General features: G+C 34.6%; 2 protein-coding genes across 4 annotated transcripts; both read left to right on the forward strand.

Moving 5' to 3' along the window:
- Positions 1 to 14726: 14726 nt before the first annotated feature.
- On the forward strand, positions 14727 to 19393 carry ASPGB1 (N-terminal nucleophile aminohydrolases (Ntn hydrolases) superfamily protein). Its single transcript, XM_006828539.4, has 4 exons — positions 14727 to 14949; positions 17443 to 17676; positions 18099 to 18185; positions 18714 to 19393. Exons 1-4 carry the CDS (start codon positions 14788 to 14790, stop codon positions 19209 to 19211), a joined length of 981 nt encoding a protein of 326 aa, XP_006828602.1. The 5' UTR covers positions 14727 to 14787; the 3' UTR covers positions 19212 to 19393.
- Positions 19394 to 21509: 2116 nt separating this feature from the next.
- On the forward strand, positions 21510 to 26550 carry LOC18423922 (uncharacterized). Of its 3 annotated transcripts, none has more exons than XM_011630155.3 (4): positions 21510 to 21827; positions 23264 to 23430; positions 24147 to 24434; positions 25507 to 26550. In XM_011630155.3, the coding sequence occupies exons 2-4, from the start codon at positions 23284 to 23286 to the stop codon at positions 26281 to 26283; spliced, it is 1212 nt and encodes a 403-aa protein (XP_011628457.1). In that variant the 5' UTR covers positions 21510 to 21827; positions 23264 to 23283; the 3' UTR covers positions 26284 to 26550. The 3 variants fall into 3 exon arrangements, with proteins under 3 accessions (XP_011628457.1, XP_088710889.1, XP_088710890.1); XM_088854763.1 differs by lacking the exon at positions 21510 to 21827 and adding an exon at positions 22099 to 22140; XM_088854764.1 differs by lacking the exon at positions 21510 to 21827 and adding an exon at positions 25307 to 25388 and having other exon boundaries at positions 23324 to 23430.
- Positions 26551 to 27105: the final 555 nt, after the last annotated feature.

Genomic DNA, 27105 nt, shown 5'->3' on the forward strand with positions numbered 1-27105 from the left:
TAGAGTTGGTTTCTTAGTACTCTTGACTATAGCTGGGTTATACCCTCATCAGTCCAGCACCTATTGCGGCAATTTGCATCGCTGCCGCTTCGAAAAGATGGTATCAAGTCGTGGAGGATATCAATGGCAGCAATTATTTGTCAGGTATTGAAAGAGAGGAGTAAAAGAACCCCTGAAGATACTGTGGAGACAGGAATTTAGATGTCTTCCAAAGTTTGATTTTGTTGTGAACCTAAAGCAGGTAGCTCTGCCAAGGAAAAAGGTCCTAAAGCCAAGATACTGGTTACCCCCTCCAGAAGGATGATTCAAACACAACTTTCTTTGTAGTGCAATTAGAAACCCATGGAATTCAGAGGGTAACATATTGTTTTCATTCTCAGCCTGTGCCGGACTTCCTGTGTGAATTAAGCATTACTTTTTGATGTGAAATAGGGAGGTTGTCTCTCCTACCTAGTCACGAGAAAGATTCGACAAATGTGATGGCTTGGCGAAATTCGTCAAAAAGAATCCTGTGGAACTGGAGATGCATCACGGATGAAACGAAAAACGGCCTACACAGAAAAGAATTTCAGATTGTGTATGGCAATTGGGATAGAAATCAGGATGCAGATGCCTGACAGGAGTGAACAAAGACATGATTGACTGAAGCGTGGCAAATTGCAGTGAAGAACCGCTGGTAGGCGAATGAAGATGCATATCAAGGAACTTATCGGTTTTTTTTTACCTTTTTTTTTTTTTTGGTGTTGTAATTGTAATTTTGCTGTTTTTGGTTTCTTTTGAAAAAGTATACAAATAGACCATTTACTTGTAGTACAAGGATCATAATCACTCTTGTTTGGCAGAATTTAAATTGGGTTGTTCTAAGTGTGTCATCGATAAAACTCAAAATTCAAAAAAAACTTTCAAAAATCTTTGTGACACATTTCAAGTTGTTCAATTTGACATCTAATAGTTAGGAGTGATTGTGATCTCATTATAACAATAGTAAATGGTCACACAGTGTGGAAATTCATTTTTTTTTTCTCGCTTTTTTTTTTTTTTTTTTTATCTGTAGAACTTCTCATCGTTCATATTCCTTGACTAACATAACTTAGTCAACATTAAAAAAAAAAAGGAAAATTGTTTCATGCAGGGTGGACCGCATGACTACCTATACAGTTCAAAAAGTGTAAAGCATCCATTTTAAAGATGGATATACATGGGTATTTCATCTTAAAAACAATGGAAACTAACGGTACAAATGCTTTTTTACTAGAATTATTATTTGCAATTTTTAAAATTTATTTATTTTTTCATATTTGTGATCTCAATTAGAGATTACATGTCCTTAGATCTAAAAAAGTTTTGCCCTTAACATGTGAAGATTTGAAATGAACAGTTCAAAAAAGATACCGTAAGAGGCTTGAGTCCATGTTAATATCTATATATATATATATATATATATATATATATATACACGAAAAAAAAAAAAAAAGCTTACAATAGCAGGCAGTTATAATGCATAGTAATATATGTAGAATATTAGTGGTTTGATCTTCATCATATAGTTCAAAATGTATATCACTATATGAATTTTAATATTTTTTTTTAAATCGGATCATAATGAAATTTTAGATATAATAGGACTCATAATTAAAAAATACATAAAAAATATTTTCTAAAATACAAAATGACCGAAATACCTTTAAAAATAATGGGGATAATTTGGTTATTTTAAATTATTGAAAATAATTTTTTATATTTTTTTTTGTAGCGTAATAGTGTTAGGTATATGTACCCAAAATTTCATCTTGATTAGATTTATAGAAAAAAAAGGAAAATTCATATAGCGATATGCATTTGGAACTACATGATGAATATCTGACGGCTGAGATTCTACTTATATTACTATTTATTATAGCTGCCGAGCTATTGGAAGGTTTACTTTTATATATATATATATATATATATATATATATATATATTCCAATTTTTTATGATAGACAGGGTCTAATTTAACGTGTGTTAAGTATGGGTGTGGTTTTTATAAGGTTGCAACCTTAAACAATCCAATTAAGGTGTACCTCCAAATTTTATTATAAAATATAATTTTGGTGTAAAAACTTCTTAGGATTATCTGAAAATCTATTTTTATGTCTAGTTATAAAATTTTAAACTCAAAAAATGCTTAAAATCAAGTAGATCTGAAAATCTTGAAAATGGACGGTTTAGATAATATGTTGCAAGATGTACTATTTCTGGGATTCAAATTTTTTATTTTTTTTTTCATATTCATATATCTCAATGTCGAGATGATCAATTACAAGATCTTTTAGCACTAAAACAACTTTTTTTCTGATGGATTTTTTATGTGCGTCTGTAATTCTACATTTTAAGATTGTAACTTTATATAAATTTTATCCATTAAGTATTATTATTTAAAATATAACATTGGAATAATTTACCAATCGAATACATCTCTTTCTTCCCAGAGGTTGATATAAAACTCTTAAATTTGGGTAAGTGTGGTTTGTATAAGACATGAACCTTTAACAATCAAAATAAGGCGTACTTTAAGACTACACCAAAAGATACAGTTTTGGTGCTAGAAAGCATTGCAATGGCATGAAATTTTATTGTCAGCCATAATTGTAAAATTCGAAGCTCTAAAAATTAAGAAGATCGAGCAGATCTATAAACAATTAAAAATTAAGAAATTGATGGCCTTGATAATGTGTCACAAGATGCTTAATTTTATGACTTGAAATTATTTTTTTTTTCATACTAGTACATTTCCTATCTAGATGATTAATTTTAGGATTTTCCAGCATCCGAACAACCTTTTCAATGGATTTTTTAGGTGCACCTTACTTCAATAGTATAAAGTTCATTGTGTAGCATAGTTAACAATTATTTTTTAAAATGGCCAACTACCTCAGAGTTAAAAAATAACTTTACCAGCAAAGTGATTATTTTTTAAAATCTTATGCATATTCTCAAAGATTTTACTAAAAAATACTCAAATTTCCCTTGTTTATCATGATGGGTTTGTAACCCAAACAAGTGAGGACATCTCAGTGATTGAATCATTTAATTCGCTTGAGCCGAATTACCCAAATACTCGTGCTCATTCCCAGTTCTGGATCTGGAACATGATCTTTTTATAATAATAATAATTATTATTCCAGGTTTGGAACTCGGAATTAGTGGGGTTACGTATTATGTGTTCCAAATCCGAAATAAACTTTCAATAAACAATATATTCTAGGTTAGGAATTGGAACAAGCAAGAGTATTTAAGTTATTTGATTCGATTAACTTAATTAACCAAGTCACTGAATAAACCAAGAACGAGGTTATTTTGGGCATTGATTAACAAAATTCTTGAAAGGATACCTTAATGAATTGATATTTAAAATGTGACCCCTTTATTTGTAAAATTATTGATTTGACCACCTCATTCATTTTTTGAAGTGGTTTTACCATTTTATTGATATTTCACTGAAATTATTTTAGCAACAATTTTTTTTATAAGTTGTATAAAATTGTAGAAATTTGATTTTGATTTAGCCATTTTATTTTATTGATATTTTACGGCAAACTTTAAGAAAAATCATATATTTTTGGATTCCAATGCAAGAGCATACTATATTTTGGGTGAATTCTTTGCATAAGGTTAGCAAAAGTAATAAAATATAAGTACAACAAAAATGTTTGTCCATGACGTATGTTATCATACGCTGGATCATAATAAAAACTTTATCATTAAGACCTTGTCTTTACAACAAATAAAACTCATTTTTGAAAAAAAATGGCTATAGTTTAAGTGGTACACCAAACTATAATTGGGTTTTGGAAGATCAAATGTAACGCAGAAAAAGTATGGAATCAATGAGCCAAGAGAGATTGATACGGTACAAGCAACAAATAGCAACTATGATGTAATTTTTGGGAATTTTTTCTTGAGGCTAGATTTCATTTCCTTGAAGATTTTATTTTTTCTTCAGGCTAGCTTTCATTTCCTTGAAGATAAACACCTTAGGTCTAATTTTATTTTTTTTCTTCAGGCTAGATTTCATTTCCTTGAAGATAAACACCTTAGGTCTAATTTTAGGAAGTTTTCCTAACACAAGGAGGCCAGATTTCATCAGTGTTGTCAAATGCGTTTCTCTTGCCAAAGCTTTCGGATTTTAGGCCTACACCGAAGCGAAGTGAAGCCTGGGTGCTGTCACTTCGGTTAGCTTCCGAGCGAAGCAAAAAAATATCCATAAAAAAGGATTTTTAATTTTTCATTATTTTGATATATTTGTATATATAAATGTCTAATTTATTTATATTAATTTTTTTAAAAAAAGTCCAAAGTCTTCCCCAAAATCGGCCAAAGCAACGAATTACTTTGTTTTTCTCATCAAATCGAAAAAGGCTCTCAAGCAAATATGACACCATTGGATTTCATTTCTTCAAAAAAAGAAATGAAAGTTTACACCAATATCCCCTATAATTAGCAAAATTTAAAGATGCATCTGATGCTTTTTTTGGGTTTCACGTTCATGTCCCTTTCTTCCTATTTTTCCCAAAATGTCCCCTACTCGGAGCTAGCAATTCAAACCTGATATCAAAGACATGGGTTCAAAACTACTAGTTCCTCCTTATGTTTTTCTAGTTCAAATCACATACCAATCGATTATTTTAGAGAACCAAATGGTTCTCCAGAATCAGATGGTTCCCGATAAATTATGGGAACCGGTACTGTTCTTCTGATCCAGATCGGTGTTTCTAAAACCTTGATTTCAAGCTTAGTTGATCAATGTCAAAAGCCCAACACTCTTTATTTATTTTTCTCTCTTCTGTATTATTTCAAGTTAGTTTCTTTAGGTCATGTTCTGGGTTATTTCTGTCTCCAAACGATATACATGAGTAAATATTTTTGATGAGGCTTATGTTCCATCGAACTAATTCATTCTCAGGTGAGTTTTATTCAAAATTAAAAGTTATTGTAGAAAAGATCCCCGATGGTTCCCATGGTTTTAATAATTCAATGAATCCTATCGATTTTTTTTTGATAAATCATGGATCCCATCAAATTATGGATTGATTACGAGTTAGTTACTAATTATAAGTCGTTTAAATGTATTGGTATCAGATGCTACTACTATTGTAAAATAAGCAAGAGGCCTCAATTATGTAATATGTTTTGTAAATTTCGAAAAGGAGAGAGAATTTGGAATGCTTGTCTCCTTTACATTTGAAATTGTGATGCTTGTAGAAAAAATGGATGAGATGTTAAATAGTTAATATTTTGGATGTTAAAAAACACTTGTTTAATCAACCTAGATGCATCACAAATTCATATCGGCATTACCGAACTCTATGTGAAAAAGACAGGGAATTTGGAATGCTTGCCTCCTTACATTAATCAACCTAAATGCATCACAAACTCTGATATTTGTGGTCTCTCTTTTGGCCCCCCCCCCCCCCCCCCCCCCCCCCCTCTCTCTCTCTCTCTAAACACGAATTAGGCCTAAATTTTTAAGCTAAAAGATATTATGGCCTAAATTTTTTAAGCTAAAAGACATTATGCTATTGTTGTCCATTTTACTCCATCGGGAAAAATCTTATCAAGGATTAATTTTAAGACTTCAAATTTTGGAGATGTAACCGCTTCAATCCATAGATTAACTTTAATAAAAGAAATTCCTAATCGCACATTCTATGCCCTTGAAATAAATAATGCAACAAGATTGGATGGGGACCTAGATCCAAGTTTTAGAAAACTCAAAATTGAAAATTTTTCTTCTGAGAAGTTTCCTTTTGTTATTCTTAGGTGGTTTCTAAAATTTCCAACCATAGTATACTTCCGGGGGAGCGTAGATTACTTTGAACATATTAGGCAGACCCAGATCATATATTATAATATATGGTTTTTTAACTTGGCTTTACCATGGAACTTGGCGACCAACTGAGCCGATTTAATCGAGCGAGTCTAATTTTATTGAGCCATGATATCCAAATGCCACCTCCCATGTTACATGAGATTGGTATTAGTAAGCTTTCTACGTTAGTCAAGAAATTCAATGAAGTTCACAGCTTGCTATTGGATTCCTAAGGAATATAAGAAACCAAAAAAATAAATAAATAATTAAAGAAGGGTGCGGTTTCTATAAGGTTGCAACATTAAACAATCCAATTAAAGCGCACCTTAAAATTTTATCATAACATGTAATTTTGTTGTAAAAAATTATTAATATTGTCTTAAAATCTATTTTCATCCCTAATTTGAAAATTTTAAATTCCAAATATGGTTAAAATCAAGTAGATCTATAAATATATGAAAATCTTGAAAATGGACGGTCTAGCTAATGTGTTGCAAGATGCACTATTTTTTAGATTCAAAAACTTTTTTGTTTCATATTCATAGTGTTAGGTTTATATTGCCTTTAAAGGCCTTATGAGTGTGTATTGAAATACTTTTATTATAGTGAAACATAAACTCAGTGGGAGTGTGGTCCCTCGAGAACCATACTAAGCGAATAATGTTTCCTTATACTGGACTGTGCTTATCATTCTAAGCCAATCGGTATTGAAAACCCAAAGTATCTAGGTATAAAGAATTAACTGATGAGGGTTTTGGGTTAGCCCTGTATGAGGTCGAAGTTTATGCCTAGATAAGTGAGCTGAGGGACTGTGTGACCCTTGCGTGTGATGGTAGGCTTACTGAGATGGGGGCCAAAACCTTATCCATGTTCCATCACATTGCATGCATATTGATAGATCATTCGGGAAAGAAAGATATCCACTTTTGGGTGAAGCATATGCATATGCGAGAGATACCCCTATGCGCCATAGAGCTGTGGTCGCATCAGGTCGTGGTGACCTTGATTCGTCTCTAGGGAAAGACTTGTAATCCATAGATTGGGATTGCGACCCTTTAATTCATTGGCCTGACTTTGGTGCCGCTAATGAGCCCCTACTTGGACTGTAAGTCATGGGAAACACTGGGTCAGTTCGATAATGCTAGTGTGATTTGTAGTCCACAATTAAAGGTGGAGTACCTTATTATTACAGATTGAATTCCTAAAACCATATGGATCATTTTCCCATCATATTAATTTAATTGTGTTCATTTTATTATTGAAATGATTTTAGTTTTATTATTTAAATTTTTATGAATCCACAATATTTTATTAATGATTTTTGGACTTATAAAAATATAATAATTGATTTTACAAAGTTGTAAAAATTGAAATATATATTAATTCATCTTAGTTAATTTTAAAACTTTTTATAAAATTTCATAGGGGCCCAAAGTGCACATGGGCGCACCATGTAGCATGTGGGTGGGGCCCCATAAGTGCCACAAAAGGGTAGCACGCCCCACCCTTGGATGCCTCTTCTTGATTACTTTGAGTACAAGTATATCGAATATGGTAACGCTATCTTGTAGCATATAGTCAAATATTAATTAAGAAATATTGACCTTATCTTATCTTGATTATTGAACGAATATCTTGACTAGATATTATTGAAATATTCTTATGGAAAATATGAGATAATATGCAATTTTATGGTATACACTATATCTTTGATAGATTTAATTTATTTAAATATATTGATGGGGAAATGGTTTAAGGAAACAGGGATAATGGTCCATGCACATTCCATAATGTTGATGACCCATTTATAGAATGAATGGCTCAGATCTCTCATCCCACAAGTTACCTTGATCAACGGTCTATATTCAATCCCAAAAAAGAGGTAAACTATGGGAACCCTAAAGAAACCCTAGACCTAAATTTCAATATAAATGGGGGTACTCACTCCCTATCTCTACACACCTCTCTCTCTCATAAGATCTCTCTCTCTTCTCTCTCTCTCCTAGAGGGGCACGCCCCACTCTCTTTCTCTATATTTCTCTCTCTAACCCTCTCTCTCCTAAGAACCATAGGTGGCACGCCCCAACCCTAGGTCTCCTTTTCTCTCTCTCTTGACCTAAAGATTTAAGGGTTGGAAAAATTAAGGCTTGAGCCTAATTATTTTGGAGTTAGGGTTTTGTGGAAATTTAAGGGTGGTTACTTAGTTTGGCCGAAATTAGCTTTCTCGATTCGAGATTGAAGCTAGACCGCTGATCCTGCACTATTGGATGTGGTGACTCGGTGTAGGGTGTAAAAACCCTGGTTGAGGTAATCTCAGGCATTTTTTCTTTTATTTGCTTGTTCTTTTATTTTTATATTCTTAAACACATTATCAGGCTATATGAATGACAACAAGTAGTTGAGATTTATTTTATTGATGTGCTAGTTATTTTTTTTGGAATTTCTATTGTTTGTAATAGGACCATCTGTGAGTGATCTTGTTGCCAAAAAATATAAGGAGTGATTATTATTTAAAAAAAATTGTATTTCCCGACAAAAGATCACATAGGTCTTTCTTTCAAGATCAAGATGATTGATTAGAGGGCTTTTTCAACATTAAAACAACATTTTCGATGACTTTTTGAGGTGCATCTATGATTCTACATTTTAAAGTTGCAACCTTATATAACCTTTTCCCATTAAAGAATATGTGTGCCTATTTAGGAAAGACAACTTCCTCTAAAGAGAGATAGGTCACGTCCTACATAAAGAGGTAGGGCTTGCTTAGAGAGGCAATGCCTCAACATAAAAGAAAGTGAGTTTCTCAGGGAAAGAAACATTGTGATGATTCGTCGTGCTAATTGAGAGGCTTATTCTTTTGTAGAGAAGTGGTTCTTAGGTAGATTATGGGCGATATTCCCTTTTCTTGAGATAACATTTCTATTACTTTCAATGTTCTCTTCCTAAACAATTGCTTAGTTGTGGATTAAAGATGAGAGGGTGTTGGGTGATGTTGGTTAGGAGAGCTGGATTTGAGGGGTTACTCAACTGGATTTTATCGAAGGGTAGAGAGAACTCCATTCTCAAAATATGTGATTTAACTCTCATTATAATATATTTCAATTTGCCATACACGATGTAGGCCCTTTGGAGTGAATCATGTACATCTTGTATTCTTTTGGTTTGTATATATATTTTATACTTTATTTCTCACGCTCATATATGGTTTGTATTCGCCTAATTTGTTTCTAACTGGACGATTACCCCATACTAGCAGTATCCAAGTTAGGGGTTCCTTTTTCAATATATAACAGGGTTTTTGAAACCGTTACCAAGTCCACATTGAGCTCTAACATGATTAAAAGAAATTTAAATAAACCAAGGAAAAATATTTAGAACAAAATTAAGATCAAGGATAAAGGATAAACAATTGAAACTGTATATAAAAGATAAGACAGTTTTCAAAAAGTAACAAAAACTGTTTAGATATTTTTTTCTCACAAAAATAAAAAATATAAAAGGAAAAAAAGAAATATAATACCCTAAAAAGTATAACCAAACAAAGTACAAGTTATTTATAATTGATTTAAATCATTTCATAAAGAAATATAATTCATTGAGTGAAAATTTTATGTTATTTATTTAACCCCAAGTTTAGGCGGGACTCATGCAATGCAATCTAGGCATTAACTAAGTCAGTCTGAGTGAATCAGAATTTGAACCTAACAACTCAAAGCCTAATTTTGACTTTCAAAATGTGAACTCAGACTCAAGGGTGGTCCGGTCGGATAAGGATCTAGACCCAAATAGTGTTTGGGTTCAAGATTTGGACATGGACCGACCAGCCGAGCCCAATTTTTGGACTCATGCCCCAACCCAAGTCCATTGCCACCTCTACTCAGAGCGTGCCTTGCTCCACTTTGTGAGTGGGAAAGGTGCAATCCATATTAACACAAGACAAATGTAAATTATAGAATGTCATGCTTTGATGCCCATAGTGTTTGATTTGACTCATTTCTAATTAAGTGAAACACTCTATGGACTATATTCTAAAATCCACACAACTTGAATCCGATTCGACCCTTTGCCCCCCACTAAGTATAACGTGAGGGGCTCAGGTCCCCAACTTTTAGAAGTGGGAATACAAGGTACACAACTTACCCCATTAAAAGTGCTCCAACTTTTGGAAGTGGGAATACAAGGTACACAACTTACCCCATTAAAAGTGCTCATGTTCTCTAGAGTTTTAGATCTCCTGCTGGCCACCGAACCAGTGGGGGGTAGAGAGCATGTAATATATTGTATATCTTATATAATATATTTCATGCTACTTACCCAAATATATATATATTTATATATATTTCATGCTAGTAGACTACAAGGCCCTAGCATATACTTACCCAAATATATATATATTTATATATATTTCATGCTAGTAGACTACAAGGCCCTAGATTATATGCTATTTGGAAAGCTGGAAGTATTCGTGACTCGAATTTTGGGGATGTAACATCATCAACCTAGCAACCGATTTCAAAAGGATAAAAAGAAAAAGTCACATAAGAAATAAGAAATCTATGGAATTTGTAGGTTAAGTGGGCCAAATCTGATATGATCATCTGGTTTTAGAAGGGTTTGATTTGAGTGTTTAAAAAATCAATAAAACGACTCTTGTGAAAAGAAAGTGTCTCTTGTGAAAGAAAAGTATATATTGTGTATCAAGTTAATATAAAAAGTATATATTGCAATCAATATTTATGGGAAGGGTTGATAGAATATCTATACTTTATTATAAGTTTAGGTATGGTTAGGTATCTATGATTTAGTTTCTATTATTATTGTTTGTAATTTGCCTATAAAAGATAAGTCTGTACATTCATATAAATAATAGACACAATGAGTCTCGTTAGAGAAACCTGAGACTCTTCACATAGTATCAGAGCATGTACATATAAATAATGGACACAATGAGTCTCTTCAGAGAAACCTGAAACTATTCACATGGTATCAGAGTCAGATTCATCTTAGTTGTGTCCATTCCTCATCTCTAAAGCATTGTTGCTAATTTTCAAGATGAGTCTGTTGCTCACCCAGTCGGTGCAACTTCTGACGAGTCGTGCTTCGACTCTCTGGTAAGTCGTGTTTTGACTTTCTATTGAGTCGTGTTTCGACTCTCTGATCTATCCTTTCCATTGAGTCGTGTTTCAACTCTTTGATTTATCATTTCTGCTGAGTCGTGTTTCGACTCTTTGATTTGTCATCTCTTCAAAGAAACCTAATACTATTCACAACTCTAACCTAAAATTTTAGATCAAGAAAATACTACTCCTACAACCTAAAATTTTAGATCAAGAAAATACTACTCCTACAGTGCTCCTACATTAGCACCGCTACACAATCATATTGTATCTAGTTGTGACTCATTTGACAATCCCCATAATGTCAATTTTTGTATTTATTTTTTGAATATTCAATCATTCCATCATCCAGTAAATATTAGTCTAAGTTGATTGTGCACCCGGGCTCATGAGTACACCTTATTTTCCAATTTAGGATCTTAAACATATACTAATTCAATCTAAAATCATTTTTGCTTTAAATCTATGGTATTTTTTATCTGATTTTTTTTTTGTTTTTTTAATCTATGGTAGTGCAGCTCAAAAATAGGGCAGATTTGATGAACTATGAAGAACTAAAATGAATGATCTAAAATAAATTAAGACAAACTATGCTTAAGATTCAAAATTCATGAATGATCTCAAATAAATTAAGACAAACTGTGCTTAAGATTCAAAATTCATTTTATTTGCTAATTCATAATCGTAGTGGTCCAATATTTTGAATCCAAAACTCATCTTAGATATAAATTTTGGATGGTGGATTTAAATAGGTACATGGCTTATGGACCAAAACCCTCTCTCTTGGTGTGACAAGGATAGTTATCCACGTAATTCATACGACAACAGCAATCCTGTGAAATTTAAAATTTAGAGAGAGAGATTAAATAATGGAAAGGGCTATTCTCAAAAGGGAAAAGTTTATATAGAGCCAAGGTTCTAAACAATCAAATTAGAGTTTATCTCAAAAATTTCATTAGAAAAGGTTGTTTTGATTTTCAAATGTGATCTAATTGATTATCTCACCATCAAGATGTATGGACATGAGAAAAAAATGGATTTCAAGTTTTGGAAGTGGTGTATTTTGTAATACATTTTTGGGCCATCAATTTTTAAGTTTTTATAGATCTATCGATCTATACATTTTGTTTAAGCTTTAAACTTTATAAATAAAGAGGAAAATATATTTTAAGGCTATCACAAAGATTTCCAATATTGAAATCACATTTCTCGATACTATTTGAAGGTAGGCTCTAATTTAATTGTTTAGAGCCTAGGCTCTATACAAACCGCACCTTATCCTAAAAGAGATTCAAGACAAAGAGAGAGCTCTCTCTTCATGCTTTCAAAATTGTTTAGAGAGAGAGATAGACTTTATATTTTTTTATGTTTTATTATAAAATGAAGCGTATGGATTGCCCCATTAATATTCTCAATAGCTAAGATCACCGTCGTATTGGTTACGTGTAAGATTGATTTATGGATAATACTCAGATGGCTTCCTTTCATCTTTAAGAGGATGATTTCTTAATCAACACCCTTACTACAAAAGTCAAAACAATATACACGATTTGTGGGCAATTAAAATAAGGGAAAGGTTTTTATGCATCCCCAACAGCATAGCATAGAAGTTCTATCCTCATCCTACCATCCAGCTGTCCAATTTTGATCAAGAGAATCATTCACCATTTGATTTTAGATCCGATGTCTCAAAGTATTTTATTTTTAGTTTTTATACAAATTTTATGAATATGAAATTTGGTACGTGCCATCTTCTTATTGGGGCGCACCTATAAAAAATATTAAAAATAATTTTTCGATAAAATATAATGATCAACATACCTCTTGAAACTTTCAGAGGTATTTTGATCATTTTATTTTATAGAAAATGTTTTTTTATATTTTTCTCTAGTGTGAGTTTAACAAAATAATAGACGTCCAAAATTTGGTGTCAAAATAGTTTATAGAAAAAAATTAAAAATAAAATAGTGTAGAGATGTGACATTTTGATTGAGCCAATCTTAGCCCTCCATTCAAAATGGACGGTTGGATAAGGGGAGGATAGAACTTCTATGCTATAGGAGAAGCATAAAAAGCTTGCCCATCAAATAAATGGTTGTAATGGCTGCAACTCTTTTAAGGTTTTTTACCTAAACATTAATTTCCATTGTTTAAAGATCATTAGACTTAACACAATTTGAGCTTCAAATTCATTACTTGAGATAGAAATAGATTTTTCAATGTTTAATATGTATTTGGATCTTAAAATCGGATAAAACTATGACCGAATCATGAATATGTAAGTAATGGTGGCAATGGTTGGATCAGTCCTGGCCATGTATTTGAATCTTAAAATCGGATAAAACTATGGCCGAATCATGAATATGTAAGGAATGGTGGCAATGGTTGGATCAGCCTTAGCCCTGGTCCAAGTCCAGCCCTTGCCCCATTGGGATTGTCCAAACACAGATGAAGAAAAAGCAAAAGAAAATAAGAGAAAAAAAAAAAAAGTTTTGGTGTAAAAAACTTATAGGATTATATGACAATCCATTTTCGCATCTAATTATAAAATTTTAAACTCCAAAAATAATTAAAATCATTAGGTCTATAAACATATGAAAATCTTTGAAAATAGACAGTCTAGATATTGTGTTGCTAGATGCACTATTTCTAATATTCAAAATCTTTGTTTTCTTCATATTTATACTTCTTGATGTCGAGATGATCAATTCGAAGGTTTCAACGTTAAAACAACATTTTTTGATGCGCACCTTTAATTCTACATTTTAAGTTTGCAACTTTATATAAACTTTTTCCAAAAAAGAAAAAGCCCTAGTTGGGCCGAACGGGGATAGGGTTATCCCTAGGGCCACAGTTTGTGGCATAGGTCCTACCTTATATGCATATGTTACGAGATGAAACAGTGCTGCTACTGTCCCAAAGAAAATATTTTAAAATTTGCACTTCTTTTATTCTTCCAAATAATTATACAGGCACTACTATTTAGGAATTTTGTATGTTTTTATTCGCACAAGTTGAGCCTATTCGCCAAATGGGATGGGACAAAATGTAGTAAGATAGTGACAGGGCAACCTCGAGCGAAACAAAAGATTCCAAAGGTCCCAAAAGCTCTCATGCTCCCGCAGGAGCATCTTATTTACTCTGTTAAAATCTTAGTATAAGAGTGCCTTTGTGGCATCAAATTTTTGGATTTAATGCTTACCACAGACTAACCTCAGTTTAATGTTTTTCTAAATCTCACTCTCTACACACGAAGAGAATTAAGATCTTCTTTTCTTGGTAATTCAATAATAGGAATTGAAGTTCGTTCGGTGTCACGGCTATTCACTCAAGCCCAAGCCCAAGCCCAAGCCCAATTCCTAAGAAATTAAGGTCTCAAGATTGAATAGCGATTATTTAATTTTTGAAGGGTGAGAGACCTCAAAATCCACATATTTTTACCTTCAAAATAATTATTTATGAATTTTTAAGTGGTTCCTAATATTTAAGGGGGAAAAGATTTGAAGATCCTCTTAAACTCGCACTTCTACATGAGGGATTAAACGTACAGTACACTCCTGCAGGAGTATTTTATAAAGGCTTAAAAGACACCCACCCATCAGCCCCAAGTTCGCGGAGCCTACGATGTTAAGCCGGCGGGACCACTATTACCACAACTAAATGTGAATCTTTTCCACGTGACGCATTTCCAGAAAGGCAGCCTCCAGGGTTTGGATTTTTCCCTCCCGCTCTCTCCCTATAAATCACAGGGCCCTGGTGGTTGTGGCATGAAGAGAGAGAGGAGAGGGAGAGAGAGAGGGAGACTGAATCGGTTAAAATATGGGTGGGTGGGCAATTGCAGTTCATGGTGGAGCAGGGATCGACCCGAGCCTGCCGCTGCAGCGCCAGGAAGAGGCCTGCCAAGCCCTTCTCTCCGCTCTCCATCTCGGCATCTCTGCCCTCCGCTCCGCCTCCTCCGCCGTCGATGTCGTAGAATTAGTGGTGAGTCTTCCTCATCTTTCCGTCGATGTCGTAGAATCGGTGTCGAGTCTTTCTGATCTTGCATTTGTTTGCAGTGGATCATTCGTCGAGCTAAGCCACCATTTGGTTTTCTTGATGGATTATGAGCAAAGTTCTTTGAAATCACTTTATTTTCTTTCTTTTGAATGTTCAAAAAATTCAGTTAATTCTATATAAAATCTTCATTATTTTGTTTTCTTTCTTGTGAATGTTGAGAATCAATACAAAATCTCATCATTTTGTTTTCTTTCTTTTGAATGTTGAAAATTACTCAAATTATTGTGAGGGTAAGAAGAGATACAACTTATTATTTGGTGGGTTTTTCATGAATAACAACACCATCAAATCTCACAATAAAATAAAATAAAAATAAAATAAACAAACGTGTTATAGGAGAACTTTAAAAAAGTGGTTACCGGGGTGATGTATCTTTCTGTTTTCTTTCGCATTCGTAACATGCAATTTAGAGGCCCTTATCTTTTGGTGTAATGACCGTGCTGATTTTTTTCTTTTGGAAAAAAGAAGTAACCCCCTAAATTTTAAAAAAATTCAAAGAAAACTCTTAACACTTTTTTTTTTTTTTTTCCTAATTACTCTTTTATTTTTCGCTTATTCCCCATAGTCCCAATTCGCCACCCTTTTTTACTCCCTTCCTTCACCCCTTTTCTCTCTCCTCTATGAGAATCTTCACCCCCCTTTCTCTCTCTACCCCCATAAATCTTCCCCACCTTTTTCCTTATGCCCTATAAATCTTTCCCTTCTTTCTCTCTCTACCTTATTAATCATTCCCCTCTCTATCATCCATGGGAAGAGAGAGAAAATGAGGGCACTTTTTTCTTTTCATATACACCCTAACCGTCTTCCCCTAAATTGCCATTTTCTTTGTTGTATACCCCCCACAATCCAAATCCCTTCTCCGGCCCTTCTCTCATTTCCCCATGAATTTTTGCGCTCCCCTTTTAGAAAAGAAAAGGTTAAAAAAAAAAAAGGTATTAATTATTTTTGAATATTTAGGGGGTTTGTGGGCGGTGGGCTATCCATAGACATTAGGGTATTTATGAGACAATAAGATTAGTCGGGGTTAGGTTTTTTTTTTTTTTTTTTGTACAAGGGGGTCGCATCTATTCTCATGATACCTCTTTTATGAAACTTGTGCTTAATCACTAGTACACTTATTTAAAATCTAAAGGACAAAAATAATTGTGAGATCTTTCTATAAAAAGTAAATGATCTTTTTATAAACAATCCTCGTAAAAATAAAAAATTCTAAAGTTATTCTTTCTAGAGATATGAATCCAATGCCGGTTATGGAAGGAGGTTAAGGAAATATGCCCATTTTGGTTCTTAGTTTGAAATAATGTAGGGTGGGACAGGACTTTCTTTTGGCTGTTCATTAATTTTGATGGTCTTCATTTTTTTTAATGTTGTCAATGATCATGACCCATATGAAAAGTGAGGCGGCTAATGCTTCAGGTATTAGAAAGTAGCAAAGGAAGACAAAAAAGAAGCTCCGGATATTGGCCTTGCAATTGTTTCAGGCCAAACTGCTGTCCATGCGGTTCGAACTCACTCGATCCATGTTTATGGATCCTGTGGATTAGGTTCGGTTCGGTATGGGTCAAGCCCTGCCCTTTATATAGTGTATGCATTATTATTTTTTACATATTGTTGTATTTTGGCTTGGGCTGACACCAAATAGGTAAGGTCGTGGTCTATGGGTAGAGAATAAAAAACCAAGGTTTCGGAAAAATAAGTAAAAGAAAAATAGGGGCAACAAAGTTTTTTTTTACTATTCAGATAAACATCATTCAAACATGGAGAATACAAAGGTTTATGCGCTCTCTCAAGTCTTAAAATAAGTCTTTCCCTCTATCTAGAACACCCACCCACCCAAGGGCTATCGAACTAACCCTTTCTCTCTTTCACTTTATAATTTTCTCTCTATACAAAACTAATTTTTATCAAGAGAACAGCCATATAGAGACCTACGTGACCCACATTTTTATTCTCTTATTCCGTTTAGAAATTAGGTAATTTTCCTAAACTAATGGGATTTAGTTTCCCACAAAAAAGGACTTTATTTTGGCACCAAATCTAGATCGTGTGAAGCCCTGGACCCCACGGATCAGGTTCCTACTGACCATTGGACCTTGTTGGGTCCGGTCTGGTTGGGCCGCTTTCACTCTTATTGACATCAGAGCATTCAACCAGACCATCAAGTTTGGTTAAAAAAAAAAAAACGGATGTGAAAATTGGGGCATGGACCATTAAACTTGCTCGAAGTCTTCAAAACTTTTATTTAGATTTTGTATTGTGAAAGACACATCCATCCAATTTTACATTTGATAGCTTGTGTTGAACCCACTAGAGGTCTCATTCTTTACAAACCAAAGCATAGTTTATTATACTTAAAGCTATTTATTATTTTTCAAATGTGTGGCATTTCAAAAACTTGATGGAAATCGTGCTTGATAGGTCAGGGAACTCGAATTAAACCCCCTGTTCAATTCGGGTTGTGGATCGGCTCTGACAGCACAAGGAACGGTGGAGATGGATGCTAGCATTATGGATGGCTCTACAAGGAAGTGTGGCGCTGTATCGGGGCTCTCCACGGTTAAAAATCCGATCTCTCTTGCCCGCCTGGTCATGGACAAATCACCCCATGCATATCTTGCTTTTGATGGAGCTGAAGCCTTTGCAAGACAGCATGTAATGTTCAAATAAATCTCCATTTATCATTTATTTTCATATGTTTAAATGAAAATATTTGGTCCATTGAAGGCAGACCGCGACACTAATCGCTATCTTTTTTTTCTTTTTTTTTATGTGAGGATAGATATAGAAATGCACTAAATGATGTTAGATCGAGGTCAAAACTTGTTTAGCCTCAAATTTTATAGATTGTCTCATCATCTATGAATAATTTACAAAAGAAAAACAATTTTTGAGTTCTTATGGGACTAGATTTAGTACCCCATGAGATAGACGGCTTGCACTCATTGAACTCAACAAACCATTTTTAAGGTCCACTGTAATGGTCCGCCTAAGAGTAGATGGACACTAATTACTTGTGTTAGATTATGCTAATAAATATTTTTTTATTAAACCTTGGACATGTTTCACTCGAATAGGGTGCAGAGATTGTGGACACAAGTTTTTTCATCATAGAGGAGAATGTTATCAGATTAAAGCAAGCCAAAGAGGCCAAAAGCATCCAGGTGATTACCATATTTCAATCTATTTAGCAACATCATAGGAAAATCAGTTTGTATTTCCAATTTTTCATAAAGAAAAAAAAGAATTGTCTAAAAGGTGATGAAGCTTTCATGAGTTTGTCGTTTGATTTTTTGAAGCAATTAATGGTGTTCTGTGTACCCTTGAATTTCTGAACATGATCTAACTGACTTTTGTTTTTTGGGTGGTTATCTAAGTTTCTTTTAACCATACTAGAACTGAGTTACATACTAGAACTGACTTACATACTAGAACTGAGTTACATAACTGCTTCAATTGATGAACTCTACTTTTAATCAAGATTCTTGACCCGAAAAGTTGAATGTAAATTTATGGGCTTATTTACATTTGCCAAATTCTTTTGATTTATTATACCCCGTGTTGCAATCACTGAGATATTTGAAAGTGGAGATGAATTGAAGCTCTGCTCATTGGCTGAGACGAACAACTCGACTACACTGTCATGTTGTAGCTTACTTTCTCTGACGTGCTCCTTTCCTCCCCCTTTGCAGTTTGATTACCGGCTTCCTAGCAAAGGATGGGACACATGCGCATCTGAAGCAGAGCAGATGGTGCAGATGAACGGGGTGCCAATCAGTTTGTACTCCCCTGAGACAGTTGGTTGTGTGGTGGTGGATGCTCTTGGGCGGTGTGCGGCTGCCACCTCGACTGGTGGACTCATCAACAAGATGTGTGGCCGTATTGGTGACTCACCACTCATCGGCGCTGGGACTTATGCTTGCAACATCTGTGCAGTGTCTGCAACGGGGGAGGGGGAGGCCATCATCCGAGCTACGCTTGCGAGGGATGTTGCTGCCCTCATGGAATTCAAGGGCATTTCCCTCAAGGAAGCCGTGGATTGTGCGATTCATGAGAGATTGGAAGACGGCAAGGGCGGGCTGATCGCTGTTTCTAACGATGGCCATGTCATCTGTGGCTTCAACACCACCGGAATGTTCAGAGCCCTGGCCACAGAAGATGGCCATATGGAAGTTGGTTTATGGGATTAGCATATCTGTTGCATTGCAAACTTCTGGTTTGTTATGTCATCACCCTAGAGGGCCTGTGTTACTAGGCTCTTTAGGGTTTGGTTTTCAGTGAAATAATGAACTGCTGCAATTAAATGGTGGAATAGTGAATTGTAACCAGTATTTAAGGTTTGGATTGAATGGAGCAGGAAGTGGTATGTGAATATATGAGTTGACATTTGATAGTAGATATAATAGTAGAGTGTTGTTAACATTAAAAAAAAAACTAGTGGTGTTTTATGAAAAAAGTTTATATAAGTGGGAAGCCCTGAATAATTAAATTAAGGTGCACCTCAAAAATTTCATTAGAAGATGGTGTTTTGATGCTAAAAAATCTTCAAATTGATCATCTCGACCTCAAGATACATATGCACGGAGAAAAAATGGATTTCACATTTTGAAAATAGTACATCTTGTAATGCATTTTTAGATCGTTAATTTTCAAGATTTTCAAACTTTTATAGATCTGCTCGATCTACACTATTTTTTAAGCTTTAAATTTTATAATTAGAGGTAAAAATAAATTTTAAGGCTATCACAAAGATTTCCAATATTGAAATCACATTTCTTGATACTATTTGAAGGTGTGATTTATTTTGATTGTTTAGAGCCTCGACCTTATACAAATCTCACCTTTTATTTATTATTAATATATTTGATAAAGGGTATGTTTTGTACAAGACACCAACCATAAAAAAATGAAAGGCGCACCCCCAAATCGTGCTCAAAGATGTATTTTCGTTCCGGAAACCCCTATGATGATCTGAAAATATATTTTCTACCCCTAAGCATAAATTTAAAGCTACCAAGATAGTGCGGATCAAGTAGATCTATTAACAATCGAAAGTCTAGAAAATGAAAGGTCCAAATAGTGCTTTACATGATGCACTATTTTTGAGACATGAAATACCATTTTTTTAAATATATATGTCTATACATTTGAAGATCAAGATGATCCAATTTCAATGGTTTTTTAGATATGCCTTACTTCTATAGTATAAAGTGGATAACTATATAATTCTTTTCCTTTAAGAAATAATGAGCTTATAATGTATAACACCACCCTACTAATACATTTAGAAAAGCTAACTCTTAATCTACTTTAAAAAAAAGAGCAGGGTAGGGGCCTGTCTTCCCCATTGAATTACCCAAATAATAATAATACTAATAATATTGATAATAATAATACTCTTTTCCATGGCGAATCAGGCATAATGGGATTTATATGTTCCACTTGTTTTAGATTTTGCTGAAATGCCATATATTAAAATTTTGCCTTTCCGATATATCCATAAGCATCATAATGCCTCTTAAAATGTCTATAATTTAATTTTCTCTTTTCGAATGTAAACTTGGGATTATGGTAGGTAGGAATGAACTTTAGACGTCATATTATAACACATGGCCACCTTGATCACCCAGATCTAGAGGCTATTCTTTATTTAGTCTGGTTTGTCAGTACCGACCCCATTTTTAGTTTTTAGATGAATGATTTCATGCAATGGTTACATAGTAATATAATGAAATAATATTTAAAAACTATATTAGCACCATTTGTTTTACCTCAATTTTTAAATATAGACTCTTTTCATTCCAATGAACAATTATTATATAAAATAAAATTTAAAAATACATACTAGAAAGTGTTTTTTTGTCTAATTAACATAAGTCGTCTATTGTGTTAAGATGCTTAGATATAGACTTTTGTTAGATAATGTTTTGATAGGGTTGCAACCCTATCAAATAAGTAAAGCCCCAACTAAAACCCCACTTAAAATTGAAATTCTAACGTTAAAAAACCTTCAATTCGATCATCTCAGCATTGACCATTGTGGTGGTGAAAAGAAAATTAGATTTCAAGCTCTAAAAATAGTGTATATTGTAATACATTATCGGGACCGTCCATTTCACCCTAAAAAAAAGGTGTTCACATATCCGCAATATCAAAATTTGAGCTTCAACTTTCATATTTGGTGTTGAAAATTGATTTTAGAACTACCATAGAAATTTCTAATACCCAAAGTGCTTTTAAGATATAAGACTTTACTTTATTTTCATAGAACGTAGACCTTGCATAACCTCATATTTATTTACTCGTTTCATCATAAAAATATATAAAAAAATATTTATGGCTGAAATACTTCCTAATCTTCTTCAAAACCACAAAAAAACATTAAATAACTTACGATAAACAAATTTGTTATTTTTTAATATTTTATATTTTTTTTGAATTTTTTTAAGTTAAGGTGATAAACGCGCCCACGGCCCATGGGCCACAGCCCCCGGCCAGTTCCTCGTAATCCTTCCAGTTCGGTTCTAGCGAGGTAGGTGGTCCAGCACAAAGTCAAATCTTTGTCCTAAAGCACGCGCCTGCAAACATTGAAAGAGCCAACCTTACTACAGTCTGCGGTCCAAAAAGGTGTACGTGAAACACGCTCGCGCGACTGATTTAACCGGCGGTCGCCGTACCGCCGGGCATGTTTACTGGTTCCGCCGGCGCACACTACATAAGGGTCCGCGGCGAACGGAGACCTCGTGTTGCCCACACTTTCTTTCTGATTCACTGTGTTTATGTTTCTTCGACGCCTTCATTTCCAGGTACTTTTTCCCCTTTTTTCTCCTCTTTCCTGATTTAATTTCTAGGGTTTCATGATCTAGGGTTTTTAAGTCTGTTTTTTATGCCAATTTGGTTCTAGGGCCCTTATTTGACGAATGTTGTTTAGGTTTTGAATATTATAAGTTTCTTAGGTGTTTCAGTTTCTTGCATGTAATTATGATTGTCCATGTAATACATGTGAAATTTAATAATTTTGTGTGCCTTTGCCGATGGTTATGGCTGTATTTAATGTGAAATTTGTTAATTCATTCTGTGATTGTTGGCCCCTTCCTTCAACAATCCCAAAACCCCAATGTAAGAACAAAACAACAATGAGGAATATCAGGGGTCCAAAATTTTCTTTGCAGAAAATGATAAAAAAAAGGAGTCTTTAACTGTATCAACGAAAATTGATTGAGCAAAGCCCCCCCTTTTTGTGTCTCTAAATTTTTACCCGCTAAAATAATTGCTGAATGTACTCTTGTTTTTTCTTCTCCTTTGATAAAAATGGAATAAATTTGATTGTTAGTAAATCTGCAACACAAATAGATCAAGTTAATTTTTTTTTCATTTTTTTGGTAACTATTTTCTTTTCTTTCTCGGTTTCTTTGGACTATTCTGTTTCATCCAAAAGCATGGGTGGAAATCCTATATCCTCTTTCTTTCATTCCTTCTTTTGAACTAGATCATTAACAAGTTTGCAGCAATAGTCATTCTTGTGTAGTCATTATTTCTTTTGTTTTCTTTTTGTAAACATGCTATGAAAAGAAAATACACTGCACATTCAAGTATAGTCGTTGTTTCATTTTGTTTGAAAATATTTGCTGCCCCCAATGTTATTTGAACTTTCCATTTTTATTTTTTTTTCGTTTTACCTTGATAAAATGATATGTATGTGTAATGGAATGAATTAGATTCTTTTTCTAGGTCCTGTGCTGTATTATAGCTGTTGTCATTGATTAATCAATGTTGGGTTCGATAACTCGCATTTTTGTTTTGTTTTGTTTTGTTTTTGGCCATATCTTTTATCATATATTTTGTTCAGTCATTCATGTTAAGGACTGATTTTGAGTTGTTAAACCTTAGCCAACTTGTAGATTGATTAATCTATGTTCCATCTTGATTGAATCGACTGGGCTGGAAACCAAAAACCTTGATCCTAATCATGTAGTTGATGATTGATTAATTGTGCTTGTTTAATATTAACTGTCAAGGACTTGCTTTTGGGTATGGTTAACCTTGTATATGGCAATGGTTAACTTGGAAAGCTTTTGGTTACTACTTGATGAAGGGCTAGAATTTGTACATGATATGATATAAGATTAACTTTGCTCAGAACGTCATGTGCATTGACTCTTACATAATGCGAACTTGTTTCATGTACCCAATGTCTTGAAGTGTATCTTATTTTGTTTATGATATCTTCCTTATTCTACAGTATAAAGCAGTTTCCCAGAAATGGAGAATTTCTTGAAAGGTGTGAATGACGAGTTTTCATCCGACAGATTCTTTGCAGTTCAGGACATTCAACAATGTCCATTTTTGAGGAACATCAACGAAGCCACAAGCTTCTCTTTCTCTTCCCCAATGAATTTCCTCACATCAGTACGTCTCTCTCTCTCTCTCTCTCTCTCTCTCTCTCTCTCTCTCTCTCTCTCACATACAAACAATAGTCCAACAATTGTAGTACAGATTCTCTTTTTTTTTATCGGTATATGGGGCTACGGGACTACGGGACAAGCATGGGATAGCTACCTCCTGGTTTCCACTAGAATTGAATTCTCCTTACACCTTAAGCACTGTACTTTTATCATTGGATGAGAAGAAGTATGTCATCCTTTAGAAGTACTTGGATGTTACTGGTGAATTTTCACACTCTAAAATCATTCATCCGTGCGGCTGCTTAATTCACTTTACACTGTTCGAGTTGCTATGAGTTTGTCCATCTCCTTTTGGAACCATGTGACATTACTTTTGCAAAAGAGACAAGCATCTAACTAAAGAAATCAGAAAAATGAAAATGTGGTCGAAATTTCTGCATTACAATTGTTATGTTCCCATTCTCTGTGAACTCTTAAGTTTGTTAGTTTGAAGACTATTTACTTTATGACAACAGCATATGAGAGGTGCCACACCATCGTGTGACTTTGGAACACACTGGATTTTTTTTTGCATCATGACATGTTTGTATCCCTTAATGCAACCTTGGCTGTTTTCTATGTCACAAAATGCTTTTTTACTAATACACTAGTGCACTACAATGCAACTAAATTATACATTCAATGCTGCTTTGGATATCTGACTTTTGTTATGTTTTGCAGATCCGAGGAGCTAAAGGTCCAATATTTGAGGATGGGCCCAATTTCAATCTGGCATTCAGGCTATTCCATGGTTGTGATGGAGCCGTTCCCCTTTCAGGGAGGTCATTTCCCTCTTCTGAGATTTCAGAGCCTCCCTATCCCACTCCTCAATTTAACCCTTTGGCAGCAAAGGCAGCCACCATTAGCCTATCCGCTTTTGGACCTGGTGGGCCCTTCAGCTTCGACGCCTTTAATGACAAATGGAAGAAACAAGAGAAAAAGCCCTGCAAGAAGGAACCCTCTAAACAGGTAAAAGACCATTTTAATAATCTGTTCTTATCCTCTTCAAAAAGAAAGAAGACAAATGAAAAAGAGTTTGCTGCTTGTGTTACCAAATCCAACTTTATCAATGCTTTACAACAAAAAAATTTATATCAATGCTTTAGCCCTATCTTAGCAGTCAATAGCTATTTGACATTGATGCCCTGTTGGTTGGTGATTCGCAACACAAGCTTTAGTTCCACAATATTCATTCTTGAAGTAACTGGTTTAATGGATAGTTGCATAGTAACGATGGGTTTGAAATGCAAATTATATCAGCTAATCTGTTGCACTAGTTTGACTTATAGTGAGATTTGCTATTAAATGATTACCATATTAACATGTAGCACGTTTTTGGGTGATCTTAGCATTGTCTCTTTAGTTTTTCGACCTTGTTGAACAGCTTAATATTAATGGGCAATCCTTTCCAGTCGGTGTTTTATTTTTCAGAGTAAAAGGATATTGCGAATAAACCCTGCCTTCTCTTTCTTTTCTTTCTTTTGTTGAGACAAACCATCTGTGATTGAGAAATTTAAAGAAGTTCCAGTTTTCAATAAGAAATGCGAATTCTGGTGAAGTTTGAAATTAGGAAATTTTATCAAAATACTCATACGAGATAAACTATTTAACATTTGAGCCTTTTGCAACTATTCCAAGTCATGATCATGTGTCATATGATAGGTATTTTGAAATTAACTCAAAAGATATGGATGGAGTGTTAAATAACTCATCTCTCATGGGTATTTGGATAAGTTTCCATTGAAATTATATGAGAGAACTGTCTCCAGCTTCAGTCGTGAGGAAGTATGTGTTTGTGTTGTGTTTCGGGAGTCAATCTAATGAGAAAGTTTGTGGTTCAGGTGTCTATGTGTACGTGTGCGTGTGCATGCATGTGTGAACATATTTGGTAGTTCTGCCAAAATTCAGAAAGCCAGTGGCATGGTACTGTCATTTGAAAGGATTGCTGCTTTTGTAGTTTACTTGGTTTGTTTGACCAGTCTTCACCATACACACCATGAAATCCAATCTCTCACTTTCTGTCTCTCCCCCTCTCCACCAGGCAGACTCTCATGAAGCCATGGGCAATGAGTGGCTTGAGACCGGAAACTGCCCTATCTCCAAGTCATATCGTGCAGTGAACCGAGTCCTACCCTTGGTTGCCAAAGCCCTTCAACCACCACCAGGCATGAAGCTCAAGTGCCCACCAGCTGTGGTTGCGGCTAGAGCTGCCTTGGCTCGAACTGCCTTGGTAAAGACCCTGAGGCCCCAACCCTTGCCTGCAAAAATGCTCGTAATTGGAGTTCTTGGAATGGCAGCCAATGTGCCTTTAGGCATTTGGAGAGAACACACTGAAAAGTTCTCTGCCTCTTGGTTTGTAGCTATACATTCAGCTATCCCCTTCATAGCAATGTTGAGGAAATCAGTTTTGATGCCTAAGTCAGCAATGGCATTTACTATTGCAGCTTCAGTTCTGGGGCAAGTTATTGGGTCAAGGGCTGAGCGCATTAGGCTCAAGAGGAAGGCACTCTCATCTGAGATGATGGGGAAGGTAGAGAGTAAGGATGTCAATGTGGAAACAAAGGAAAAGATGGTGGGTTTAGGGGGTTTAAAGAGAGGAGAGATGATGACATTAGTAGGAGGTTATAATAGAGATATTGAGAAAGAAGGGATAACAAAGGTTGGTACAGAGCAGAAGCGGATGGAAGCAATGGGCAGGGCAACTTTAACTGGTGTGAGCTTGGAGCAAGTGGGAAGGGATGATGGTTTTGTTGGGCATGCTATAGAAGTTGGGCGAGAGGGTGGCGATGGGCTGCGCAATGTAGCTGTATGCTTTTGAATCATGGTTCCCTCGCCCTCTCTATTCGAGTGATCGATCTTTCCCTCGTGTTGAAAGCATACAAGGATGGTGGAACCGGCTTTGTCCAGAAACTACAGATTCTTTGTTTTTTGTTGGGTAAAATCAGTGGGGATTACGAGCCCCTACCCAATTATTTATTCTTTTATTTATTTATTATTGAACTAGAAAATCTTGAATAAGATGTATTCAGATCTGTAATTGAATGATATATTTGTTTCCTTTTAATATGAATGGATAGTTTGCTAGTATGGCTTGTGAGATTTCTCTCCTAGTGCCCAAACAGCCCCTCAATGCTTCTATCAAAGAAAGAAGTAGGGCAGGCTTGCTTTAAAGAGTGGTCTCATGGGATGTTATTGTACACGTAACTCCTGAGATGGATCACCAATTTACTTGTTTTTTTTTTTTTTTTTAAGTGAATGGCAACGTTAAGGTGGTTATATTCCTAGAATCGTGGATCTTTATCATGCTCCTACATAGTCTTTTACTCTAGGACCATGCACTTGTAGCAATATAGGAGTGGGAATATTTGTTATTGCATGTGTACCCTGTAAATATAGGGTAAGTATATAAAGTTTGGAGAAAGTATAATTGTTGACCCGAACGCCCCATTGAAGCTCTTAGCATCATTCTTGCACGCCACATGACATCTAAGCCATTTGGTGTTTTATATTTGGGTGCGGTTTGTATAGAGCACTCTAAACAATCAAATTAGAGCCTATCTTCAAATAGTATAGTATCGAGAAATGTAGTTTTAATATTGAAAATCTTTATAATAATCTTAAAATTTATTTTTATTTTTAA

The sequence above is a fragment of the Amborella trichopoda genome, chromosome 13 (assembly GCF_054954075.1).
Source record: "Amborella trichopoda isolate Santa Cruz 75 chromosome 13, AtrichopodaSantaCruz75HAP2 v2.0, whole genome shotgun sequence".
Taxonomy (NCBI): Eukaryota; Viridiplantae; Streptophyta; class Magnoliopsida; order Amborellales; family Amborellaceae; genus Amborella; species Amborella trichopoda.